The 12317-nt window shown below is 38.8% G+C and overlaps 1 protein-coding gene across 5 annotated transcripts in view; it reads left to right on the forward strand.

Annotated features, from left to right (window-relative positions):
- The window catches only part of MARCHF1 (membrane associated ring-CH-type finger 1), a 251530-nt gene that overhangs the window by 146110 nt on the left and 93103 nt on the right, over nt 1–12317 (forward strand). For all 5 annotated transcript variants that reach the window (XM_058657463.1, XM_058657464.1, XM_004591422.2 and 2 more), the window contains one exon: nt 11184–11234. In XM_058657463.1, the coding sequence (XP_058513446.1) occupies nt 11184–11234 (51 nt within the window). The remainder of the gene's footprint in view (nt 1–11183; nt 11235–12317) is intronic.

A 12317-nucleotide genomic window follows, 5' to 3' on the forward strand; every position in this document is an offset into this window, starting at 1 on the left:
CTCTATGCCTTTCAAATGAATCATCTTCATGTTGAAGTCTCCTGTTGAAATTCAGAAAATGTTGTGAATACTTAAGTGCCCACTTCCTAGTTTGATTTGGAGAACGGAATTCCAGCCAACACAAACTCTTGTGTTCTTCCAAGTGGCACTTTGTTCCCTCGCTAGATTCTTTGCAAATCAATCTACTGCTGGCCCCCAAAGAGATCATCTGAAACAATGTTTCAAAATATGGATCTCCGTGTACCCTCTCAGATATAGAACTACAGCATCTTTGCCTGTTACAATACTGTGCATTTGTTTACTAAGTTGAACAGTTGTCTGCAGTTGGCTGTGATGTGAAGTTTATTCGTCACTAGGTTCACTGCCTGTATGCCTCACAACAGGTCAGGCTTTAAACACTGTCTTTTCCCCCGTCACTCCTTGGAGCATCTCACCTGAGATCCAGCGTTCTGTAGAGGAACACGCAATGACACAGTTCACTTTGGTCTTCGTATTTCTTGGCATGTTAGTAAATTACTCATCCTCCTTGAGTATACTTTTTTGGACAATGGAATTTTTCAAATTGGACATGGGTCATGTGAGCAAATGCACAATAACAAGAAGACTTCATAAAAAGGTGCGTAGGTTCTCTTTTCGTAGTTCAATGCCTCCCTCCTCTTCACATCCCCTTGGGAAGGACAGGATGTTAGCAACGGGATAGGTGTCAGCGTGACTAAATGGGCAGGTGAAGTTAAGGACTTGATTTTCTCTGTCCCAGCCTTTTTTATTTTCCACTGTAGAGTGTCACTCCTGTTTAGTGCTGACCAATTAATTGCCTGTTTATTAGACTTCATTCATTATTCATAGAGAGATTGAAGGAGACTAAGAAGTGAGTGAGTGCAATTGATGAGCCCAGCTCAACTGATGAAATTCGGTAGAGATTTTATAGAGTTTCTCCATAAGTAAGTGATCTCTTTGTGAACATGTAGTTGTCATTTAAAAGAAAATTGCAGGCATAACTCCAGGGTTCCTTTGTTTTGAAAAAAGAAATTAGAATTTCTGTGCTAGCTTATTTTTTGCACTGTAATACATATTCAAAAATTAGATTTAAAAAATGACTTTTAAAAAAGAATTTGCATTACTTTGCGAAGGTGCTTACACCACTGAATAGAGGGCACTTAAAATGATTAAAATTAAACATTTTTGTCATGTCTATTGTAACATAATTGAACATAATATAAATATGCTAAAAAAAATAAGTAGCATTAATGTAGCTGCAGCCCGCTGTGGCGGATGTGCCCTGTGGCTTGCCCGGAGAGAGAGTGAAGGGGAAAGGAAGAGTGAACCGTGTGAGGTGACACTCCACTGGAGAAGCTCTGCACCTGTGGAGGGAAGCCAGCTCGGCACAGCGGCCGCACGGTCCTGGGAAAACACATGAACGCGCTGGCGTTAGTGTTCTTAGTAAGAGGGGTTTTTATTCATCTCAGATGTGTATCAGTGGATTTTATATCAAGCACCTCATATTCCTCAGTGTATTTTCCCAACATAGATTGTTTCAACTGTATTCATGACAAAACCAAGGTTCTGGCCCAGCATTATGGTGTAACGGTGAAACCACCACTTGCAGTGCCAGTATCCCATATGGATTCCAGTTCAAGTCCTGGCTGCTGCATTCCAGCTCCCTGTTAATGCCAGGGAAATGTAGCAAAAGATGGCCTATGTATGTGGGTCCTGCCACACATGTGGGAGACCTGGAAGTAGCCCCTGGCTTTGTTGTTGGCATCTTGTGGGTGGGGAAAAGAACTATCAGATACATAAATTGTTTTTAAAAGACAAAATAAAGAAAACTGAAAGAGTCAAAACACAAAGTAGCTATCCTGATATCACACTGTTTGCAAAGTGGCAGACAGAGTTAGCATCTGAACCCAACACCATCTCTGGTATCAACCCTGTTAAACCTAGAGACAGTGGGAAGTATCCCTGTTTACAAGGGTTCATGGGCAGAATAAGCAAAATGGCTCAGTGAATGGATTGTGACTTTAGTGGCAGCTCAAGAACAGCTCCTTAATATCTTTTGAAGACTTCCCACTGGACATTTTCTCCATAATTCCCTGCAGAAGTAATCAATACAGATTGTTTTCCATAGAGAGCAAATGAAGATGACAATAAGGCGGATTAATCTGCACTATGTGTGTTTGTGAGTGTGAGTCTTTGTATGTCTCCCTTTCACTCTCTTCACATTTGCATACACGTGTGCACACACACAAGAATCCTGGACAATCGTGAACAATTAAACCATAGATCACAAACACAAGGCTAATTGGGATAACAGAACATTGTTTTCAATTTCACCCACTTGATTTTGCATGCAAGAGAACAGAGTCTGTGATTTTGAATAACTTACCCAAGGATGAATAATGAGTTGAATGTAGAACACCCTGCTCTGTGGGGATTAAGTCAGTAAAATGGTCGTGAAGACAAGACAGATACAATAAAGAAAACAGCCCAAGAAGGCTATTACACACTGACACAGTGTTTCTTAAAAATAGCGAATGCTCTCCCTTGTGGCAGGTGATGCGGGAATCCCCTTGACTCTGAGAGGTGCCATGTATCTCCTGATAGCATTTGAGCCGCCTTCTGGAAACTCTCTGCTTTAAACTTTATTCCACTATTACCCTGTTGAAAAGGAGTACACTCAATTAAAATGCGTAACATTAAAGCTGAATTATGTTGGAAACAGTTCTCCATACATTTCTTATATTTCTGCACATGTTACTAGCAAAGTATTTGTGATTTGTATTCAATATAAAACACTATTTGTGATTTAGATGATCTTTTTAAGGATACTTGTATGTGAGCAACTCAAAAAGCTCTGGAAAAATTGGGTTGATAGGTCAGCCTACTTTTGAAACTGATGTGTAGTTTTTCCATAATCAGCGTTTTTATGATGCTGCTTTAATGCATAGATTTCAAAATTTTTAGCATAAAATTTATTTTAATTCTCTTTTTCACAAACTGAATTGTTTGAGAGACAGGAACCTGAAGATTAAGAGTTTCTGATTAAGAGCCTCTGTGTGGAAGCTGAAACCACGAACTCAGTCTGAGTGGTGGGGTCCTTTTGAGCCAGGAGGTTTGCCTGTCATGGCTTCTCGTTAACAGGAAGCTAGAGTGAGGGGCTGAGCTTGTCACCTCAACTGCCAAGCCAAAAACCCACTCCTTCTGCAAGTGTGGTGAAGTACGCTCACACAGCAAAGTGCCTCGGAAGATGTATTCCTTCCCTCTGCAACACAGGGCAGGCATGCCTCCTGGCCGTTGTCATGGACTTGAGTTCCCTAAACTCAGGTTTTTCTATCCAACTACACAATCTCCTGAGTGACAAACATCACCTGACTCTTCCTATGGTGTTTCGGACTTAACCACGAAGGGGCATAAGTTCTAATGCTCTGGCTGCTGCTACTTTTGTAGGGAATAAGCTGGCCGCCTTGCTGAGCAGTGAGTCTCCCATCACTTCCTTGCTTCTATAAATCCGTACCATGTTAGAAATAAGATAAAATGTACAGCCAGTGTGGTTCCTGATCAACAGTGTATGTTGTAAGGGTGACACAAGCAAAGATCTGTATTGAGACCAAATATATGCTATGTGTTCTGGACTGATGGAAGTTAGGGAAGCACACAGTGGGTGCGTGAGAGATGAATAGAGTTGGGGGTAGGGTTATACATTTAGGTAGTATTTTACAGTGCCATATGCCCTTATTAAGAGCTGAAGATGAGAGCTGGCACTGTGCCACAGAGGGTCAAGCTGCCACTTGCTGCGACAGTGATTCCATGTGAGTGCAAGTTTGAGACTCATCCAAACCATCCCCCTGCTAATGCACCCGGAAGCAAAAGATGTTCCAAGCACTTGGCCCCTGCATGCCTGTGGGGGACCTGGGCGCCGTTCTGTTTTCTGCATGGCCCAGTCCCGATGGTCATGGCCATCTGCGGAATGAACCAGTGGATGGAAAATAGCTGTCTCCTTCTCATTCTCCCTTTAACTCTTCAAATAAATAAATACACTTTCTTTTTTAAGAAAATTAATGTGTAATCATCAAGTCCCTTATTTTAAAGATTTACTTTATTTTTATTGGAAAGTCAGATATACAGTGAGGACAAAAGACAGAGAGAAAGATCTTCCATCCAGTGATTCACTCCCCAAGTGACCACAATGCATGGAGCTGAGCTGATCAAAAGGCAGGTTCCAGGAACTTATTCTGGGTGTGCCACGCAGGTGCAGGGTCCCCAAGGCTTTGGACTGTCCTCAACTGCTTTCCCAGGCCACAAGCAGGGAGCTGGATGGGAAGTGGAGCTGCCAGGATTAGAACCAGCGCCCATATGGGATTCCAGTGCGTTAAAGGTGAGGACTTTATCCTCTAGGCTATCATGCCGGGCCCCCAAGTCCCTCATTTTATGTGAGTGTGAACCAAGGTTTAGTTCAATCCTGAAACCTGCCTACAGTGAAAAGGGTATGAAACCTGCCTACAGTGAAAAGGGTATGAAACCTGCCTACAGTGAAAAGGGTATCTACGTCTACGTATTGATAAGCAGATGACAATGTGTTTGGGACAAAAAAAAGTAAGCCACAGCTTAGTATTACTTTAAATTGTCATTCAGGTATTCTGACTTACAGGTGGAGACAGAAATAACCAAGTCTTGTCATAGGGTACTTCATGAGAAAAAAATGACCTTTTTTTAATTATAGGATATGATTTTGTGAAGTTCTAATATGATGATTTTTTTGAAAGAAACTCACTTTAGTTTGAAGATGAAAGGATGAAGTAAAAATTATTCCTGAAAATCAGCACAGAAAGGAATTTTTAGTAACTAAAATAGAACTGAAGACTTTTCCTAAAAGTATTTCCTTGTGAGAATTTATTCTGAATGTCATGCTAACAAACTCTACATATTGTCTCATGCACTCTTTTACTTATAAATACTAAATAATGTTCTTTAAAACTGTAAGAAGTGGGTGTTTAAAAATAGTCCATGTCATTTCAGTTTAGTGGTCTTTCATTAAGGATACAGCATTCTCTGAAATAGTTTTTAATCCATTTTACACACATGCGGTTTTTGCCGTTCTTCCCAGCACAAATGTCATCATGCTGAGTTTTCTCATGTTGTGACTTCTCCAGTGATGTGATGACATTGACCTAGTCTGCGGTAGTCTAAGATCTAAACGTCTCCTTTTTTTGTTTTGAACACAGAGAGAGTGAGCTCCAATCTGCTGGTTCACTCCCTTAAATGCCTCACAATGACTGAGACAGAGCCGGGTGGAAGCTGGGACCCAGAGTTCCCTCAGAAGGTCATAAATTAAACTCCTGCTTGTGCTTCTATAGCAATAATGTAGTTGTGTGGTTTGCAGGTTACCTGGGCAAGTAAGCATTCTAAAATAATGCACTCTGAAACAAAAATGTAAATGAAATTCTCGTCTGGGAATTGGATACTTGGAAGGTTAGGGATTTCTTTAGTTTTGTTTTGATTTTTTTTTTATTACATAAGCAATAACATTTGCCAGATTAAGAGATGTCCTCGACTTTGCAATTGGGCCAAGAGTCCTCATGAAAATTTAGTGTTGTCCTTTGATAAAGACTTCCAGAAACTATTTAAATAAATGTATGAATCTTCCTAGTACAAAGTAATTATTTACCATTTTATTTTGAAGCACCAATATTTTGATAACAGCAACATATCATCTTCTTGTACAGATGAAAATTCTGTACTTTATATTTAGCCAGAATTTTAGTAATTGTTCCATGAACCATCGTAACTGGAGATCTCAGAAGTGCTGAATTGTATTCATCCTGTAAAGGTTGAGAATTCATTATATTTTAAGATCTACTTGTGGTCAAAGGTCTTAATGCCTCTTGAACTTCTGATATTGAAAGTGGAACTTCTTCCAGATATGTCAGCCCTTATTTTATTATATCTTATTGCTAGAGATTATTTCTATGATAAGAAATTCAAATACCTTTAATAAATGGTCATTAATTCATATTATTTTCATCTTCCTAAGTGCCTATCTTGGCTCTCCCTGATTTCCACTGAGATTAAAGTTCAGGGCCCTCAGAATTTCCCATGCATAAAGCATGAAATCAATGAAATCCTTTAGTTATAAAACAAGTAAGTTCTAATAGATAAAAGTGGAGGGGTGGACATTTGGCACAGCAGCTAAGAATGCCTCTTGGATCCCAAGCATCCCATGTCAGAATGCTGGCTGCAAGTCCCAGCTCTGCCTCTATTTATAACTTACTATGCACTCCAGGCGGTAGCAGATGACAGCCTAAGTAGTTGGGTTTGGGTGTATACCTAAGAGATTAATTTGGATTCTGGCTTCTACCTGGAACAATCCTAGATGTTGTGGGCATTTAGAAAAATAACCCACAGATGGAAAATCTCTTACTGCCTCTGTCTGGCTTTCCCTATCACACTGACTTTTAACTAAAATGAAAGTAATTGGTAGAAAAAATTGTTTTAATTTAAAATACCTTGATTAGGGAAGAGTCATCTAACAGAGAGAGGTTTAGCTTCTAACCCCACAGTTCCAAGTGGCACTTTTAAGCGCATACCATATTGTCGTTCTTGGAACTGCTCTAAAATCCTAGCTCAGGTGGCAGGCCCTTGGCTCAGCTCTTTATGTGCCGGGTTATAAAATCTGCATCCATGTTCAAGTCCATGAGTAGCACCTGTCAGATGTTTCCTTGTAGTAATGAAAATTTTACTGCCTCCGTTCTAGCAAATGGAGGATACCTCTCTCTATGTGTGTCTCTCCTGCTATCTCTTTGCAAAACTCTGCCTTTAAAATGAAAAAATAAGTCTTGAAAAAAGAGATACCACCAACCCATTAATCTTTCTGCTATGATGAGTAGAGAGCAAAGTCCTTTTGTTTAATATACATGTTGTGACTGTTCTCATTTTAGGCATCTTATTATGTATTTGTCAGTAACCTGTACCCTTTGTTAAGAATTTCTGTCCCTATCTTTTGCTAATAATTTTTCTTCTTGGGTTTCTTGTTAGCTTTTCTTTTGTTTTCTTTTTCTTTTTTTTTTTTTTTTTTTTTTTTGTCAAATAGACACAACCTACATCTATAATATAGAAACGGAACTTTTGTCATCTGTGTGGCATGGCTGTCGGCTTGCTTACTCTAACTTTGGTCATGTGTCCACATAGGCCATACTCAAACATACCAGTAGTTGAGGTTTCCTTTTCCTATCTTAGTCATGTAGCTTTCCCCCCTCCTAGGATTAAATTTGCGATACAAAGATTTGCATTATTAACATTTGGGAGTTTGTTTCATTTCATCTATACTGTGAAAACAGTATTTCAAGTACATTACCAGCTGTTCAGCAGAGTTTGTTGTAAACACAGCCCTTTCAGCACTAAATTGAAACCCCCATTTCATTATATATCAAATTCTTACATCTATTTCTGGATTTTCTATCCTGGATGGTGTTGGTATTTTGGTGATTTCCTATGCTAATACCACATTGACATAATAAAAAAATCTGCTTCATTCTTTCATTATTTTCTTAACTATTCTCAAGCATTTCTTTATCTACATATATTCTTTAGTATTATTTTAGATATCTTCTTCCTCTGGAACAGAGGGAGTTAAGTCCGGTGGAGGTGTATTTGGGAATATAGTTTATTCATGTGTCAATTTATAGAGGCTTGGAGTTTCGTGAAATTATCCTCCCTTGCAAGAATGGTGCTGGCACTTGTCAAATCGATTTATGCTCCTCAGTTAGATTTTTATAGATTATAGTTTTACAGTTTACATTTTCTGAGTAGGATTTTATGCTTCCCTTGTTAAGTTTATTCTTAAGTGTTTTGTAGTTTTTATCTTTATTATTAAATTCCTGAATATTTATTGCTTATAGAAAGCTATTGATTTTGTAGTGTTCCTATGAAGATAAAGAAGTCTCTTGATATAAATAAATCTGGAAATATGACAGTCTAAAAGCAAGATGCAAGTTTATTTCTCTCTGGTGAGTGTTCAAGGTGTCTGTTCCAAGTCAGCAGAGGGCCCTTCCTCATGTAACCACTGGCTTGCTCTGAAGGCTGGTGCCCCAGCACAGCGCAATAGAAAAAAAAAAAGACAGCACAGAAGAAATCTTAGGCTCGATTTATGGTTTATGTGACAGGCAGGGAAACTGATCAGTATTAGCTCTGCCCTGGAATGGAAAGAATACTGGGGGACACAAAGTGACAGGGGAACTCTGCTGTCGTGTTAGCGCACCAGAGTTTATTATGGGAAACCTACTAAACACTGCCAGGGTATAATTATCACCTACTGAAGTTGTGGTTACTACAGTGGATTGCTTTATTGACTGAGGTGCTGGGGATTTCTGTAAAATATCACCACCGGGAGAAAGTTACATTCTTGCCTCTTCCTCAATCCTTCTCTACCAAGTGGCCTATTTACACATGACTGCATTTCCTAGGAACTGTGAGACACGGAGAAAATACCAGGAGGGGCAGGTGTCTTTGACAGGAATTCTTTCATTGACATAGTTTTAGCGTTTCGCCATTTAGAATGACACTTGACATTAGTTTTTAGGATATTTACTGTTTTAAGGAATTTTTAAAATGTCTTGTTGTACTTGACGTTTACATTAGAATAAGACTGAAAAACTACCTCAACAATTTCTAAGCATTTAATTATAAGATTATACTGTTGTATTTTATTAGATACTCTTCCAGTGTATTGATCTAATGTTCTATGTTGACAGATTTCCTGTCAAGAAAATATCCAGGAGAAATATCAGTTACGTAATTCCTTGGAGACTTTGTCTTACATTTTAAATGCATCCAAAGACTGGTGCTCATTAGGAAATATTTTGCATCAATAGTATCAATTTAAGTCACTACTTTCCCTCTCTTCTTGCTCGATCTCTTTTTAGACAGTATCTTAATACATGGAGGTTTCATTTTAAAAAGATTGGTACTATAATTCAGAGAAGTTTGTATGTTATATAAAAAAATGTGAAAATAGCATTGGACTTTTGTATGAATTTTAGCAAAGCCACAGCTCGGCTGTGAAATCGCCGTGCCCTGTTCATCATCACCCTATTCCTTGTTTAAATCCCTTTAACTAATTGTCCTTCCGGTTTTCTATTTCTTCTTGAATTAATTCTGGAACCTTAATTTTGCTAGGATATAATCTTTTTCTGCTAGATTTTTTTTAATTTGTTATGATTTTGTTAATGTGGAATTGTTTTCTATTTTTGCGTCTATGATTATGTCTCTCTTCTCATTTATATTTTTCATCATTTCCCTCATGGATCTAGTAGTAAGGTCATAGATCTTGCAATTATTTTCAAAGTGCATACTTTAAGAAAATATTTCTTGAGGCAAGCATTTAGCCTCACGATCCGAGGGCCAACTGAGATGCCAACATCCCATACTGAAGTGTATGGTCTGACTCCCCCATCCTGGTGATGGGGACCCCTGGAGGCAGAGATGGCTGTGGGGATTGCCCGCCCTCTCTCTCTCTCTCTCTCTCTCTCTCTCTCTCTCTCTCTCTCTCAAGTGTACATGTGTATCTGTGTGTTTTCCTTTCAGTCTTCCTGCATCCCAAATAAATTTTAAGGAAAAAAAACTGCTAAAAATAATAGTTCTTTATACCTCTTTCCACTAGAAAATTGATTTGTTTTGTTTTGTTTTATACTCTTTATTGAATTCTTGTGGTCTTTAATAATAGAGGCATTTAAGATTTTCTGTGCTGTCTAGATGCATATTTTGCCAATTTCTGTACATGTTAGTATATTTTCTCAGAGTTTTCTATTCTGGCTCTGTTTCAGAAAGTTTTCATTCATGTTGGACCAAACATTATCTGGAAAATGTGCTAATTCGTTTTTCAAGTAATTAGCATGTGTTAATCACCTTTCAAAAGTTCCATGTCTAATTTTATGGGATTCTTCGTATCTAGCCGCAATGCAGTAAGATCTTCAAGATACTGAGATGTGCTTAGGCAGTTGTCATTTTTTGTCTTTTTTTGAAAGTGATGACCCCCTACTTATGCGAACTTAGCGGGAACTAGTGTTGCTTCCCACCGTTGTTGCCCTGTAAGGTTACCATAATTGGCATACCAGCAGGTTGCCTTGTATCCTAAGACAGCTTATATTTAATTCAAGGTAAACTATTCAGTCTAAATGGACTGTAACAAGGTGTGACAACCATATCGACTCATAGACAAAGAAGAGCATGTTGCTGCAAAGTTATGGAACAAGCTACCCAATTTAATAGTAGCCAATCGCACTGATCGTTTTTGGAAGTTTTCCCAGTCAGAAAGTACTTCTGAAGACTTGCTTTGAAAGTTAAGACAAACCAACTTCCTTATTCCCTCTGAGTAAGAGAAAGCTTTGTTTCCTTGTTTTAAGATTGTACATGGCAAAGTGTAGTTCACAGTAACACTTGAATTGCCAAAGACACCAAAACTACTGTGAAGGCCCAGGGCTGGCCATGACTTACATGTTCACACTGCGGTTGCAACAACAGCGCATCCTCGGGCTTCCAGTGAGAGGACTCAGCTCCTGCTTAGATCCATGCTGCTTTCAGATTGTACGGCACTAATAATAAAATAAGAAGGAAAATGGCATTTTTCATGCTTATTTTCTGTTACATTGTGAATTCCTTAAGAGGTAAAAACTGGAGGGGTTGAAAGGATAAAGTTTTTTAATTTTATACTTACTGAGTTTTTGAGTTTTGGAAGTGTGAAAAATAACATGAAAAGCAGGCAATGCGATTCACAAGAACACGAGTTAGATGTGTGGATCCTTTACCTGGAATAGAAGCTATACCGACATAGAGAACCAGAATTTACTCAGAATTTCTAGGTCGCAGAAGCAACGTAAGAATCAGTGGATTTTTACTTTCATTATGTACTTTTATTTTCCAGGGAATTGCCTTCATTGTTGTAGAGAATTAATCATTGCCTAGAAATAAATGTCTCAGCTCAATCAATATTTAGACATTCTTGAAATATTTTCAAATTTACAGATATTTTTTAAGAGAAATACAGTTTGGTGGGAGGCATGCCATCTGCAAAAGCAATGAGCAGGTCTACTGGTCAAAATATACAGAAAGAATTCATAAGTCTTCCTATGTTTTGTTTTTTTTTCCATGGTACCATCCTTTCTTTTAATTGGTGTTTCTAATTTTATTTTCAGAATGACAAATCCCCAGGCAGATCTGCTAGTCGATCAAGTAACATTTCAAAAGTAAGTGAACATACTCATTTTCTTGTTTACCAACTTCTGTATTTCTTAATTTTTGAAGTACTTCTAATCTTTAACCTGTAAATCACAAATGTAGCTTGTTAATGGCTTGAACTATTTCAAGCTGTTGACCGGGATGAAATGATCTTACACAGTGTAAACAGTTGAGCTGTTTTTGCGTCTTCAGTGCAGTGTGCAGGAGATACTGTGCTGCTGTAAGAGTGTAATGTGGACAGTGTTTACTTTACATATCAAGCATATAACCTCTGCACACCCAACATAATGCATACACTCCTGGTACAGATGCTCATGACTTTAATTTTTTCGGGAGTTTGGATTCAACTCTGCTGCGAACGCTCAGCGCTGACGCCAATACAACCCTGACACCTTGCCTTAACCTTCCTGAGACAAGGTTGGCATTGCCGTGCTTGTGACCCTACACAGGTGCCCCTCAGAGTCTGTAATCCTGGTCTCTGAGTGAAGGCCTGCCCCCAGCCCCACAGGCGGCCAGGGAACACCATCATCTTTCTGAACTTGAATGTTAATGTTGACTAAGCACAGAGCAGACATGTGTGAATGGTCCTAACAGCCAGCTCTGTCCCACCGAGTACTGCTGTGTGACCTATTGGTGAAACCGTGACAACGTTTCTAAATTGCTTATTGAGTTTGGTAGAAGGCATCTTGTTTTTGACTTTCAGCCCTTTAATTTAGTCTTTTTAAAATGAGAACGTCTAAGTAGAACTTCTCTTGTTGTGTTCTTCCCCTGGGTTCGGATATGTACTGTCTCCCCATGTAGGAGACAGTGAATCATAAAAATGTATTTTATTCAGGGAAGAAAAGCTTTCTTCTTCGATGGTCGTCTTCACTGAACCATAGCAGACGTGGGCAAGGATAAACACACACACACACACACACACACACACACACATTTAGGTCACCGTAATTTTCCTCTTATTTATAGTCAGGGTGACAGTCATAATGCCACACACACTGTTGAGGCCTTACAACTTTTTTGGGAATTGCTAAGCCATAAACTATGCAGAAAGGCAGCATCTCCTACCAAGTATGAAATGGCAAACTCTAGAA

This window comes from Ochotona princeps, chromosome 32, assembly GCF_030435755.1.
Source record: "Ochotona princeps isolate mOchPri1 chromosome 32, mOchPri1.hap1, whole genome shotgun sequence".
Lineage (NCBI taxonomy): Eukaryota > Metazoa > Chordata > Mammalia > Lagomorpha > Ochotonidae > Ochotona > Ochotona princeps.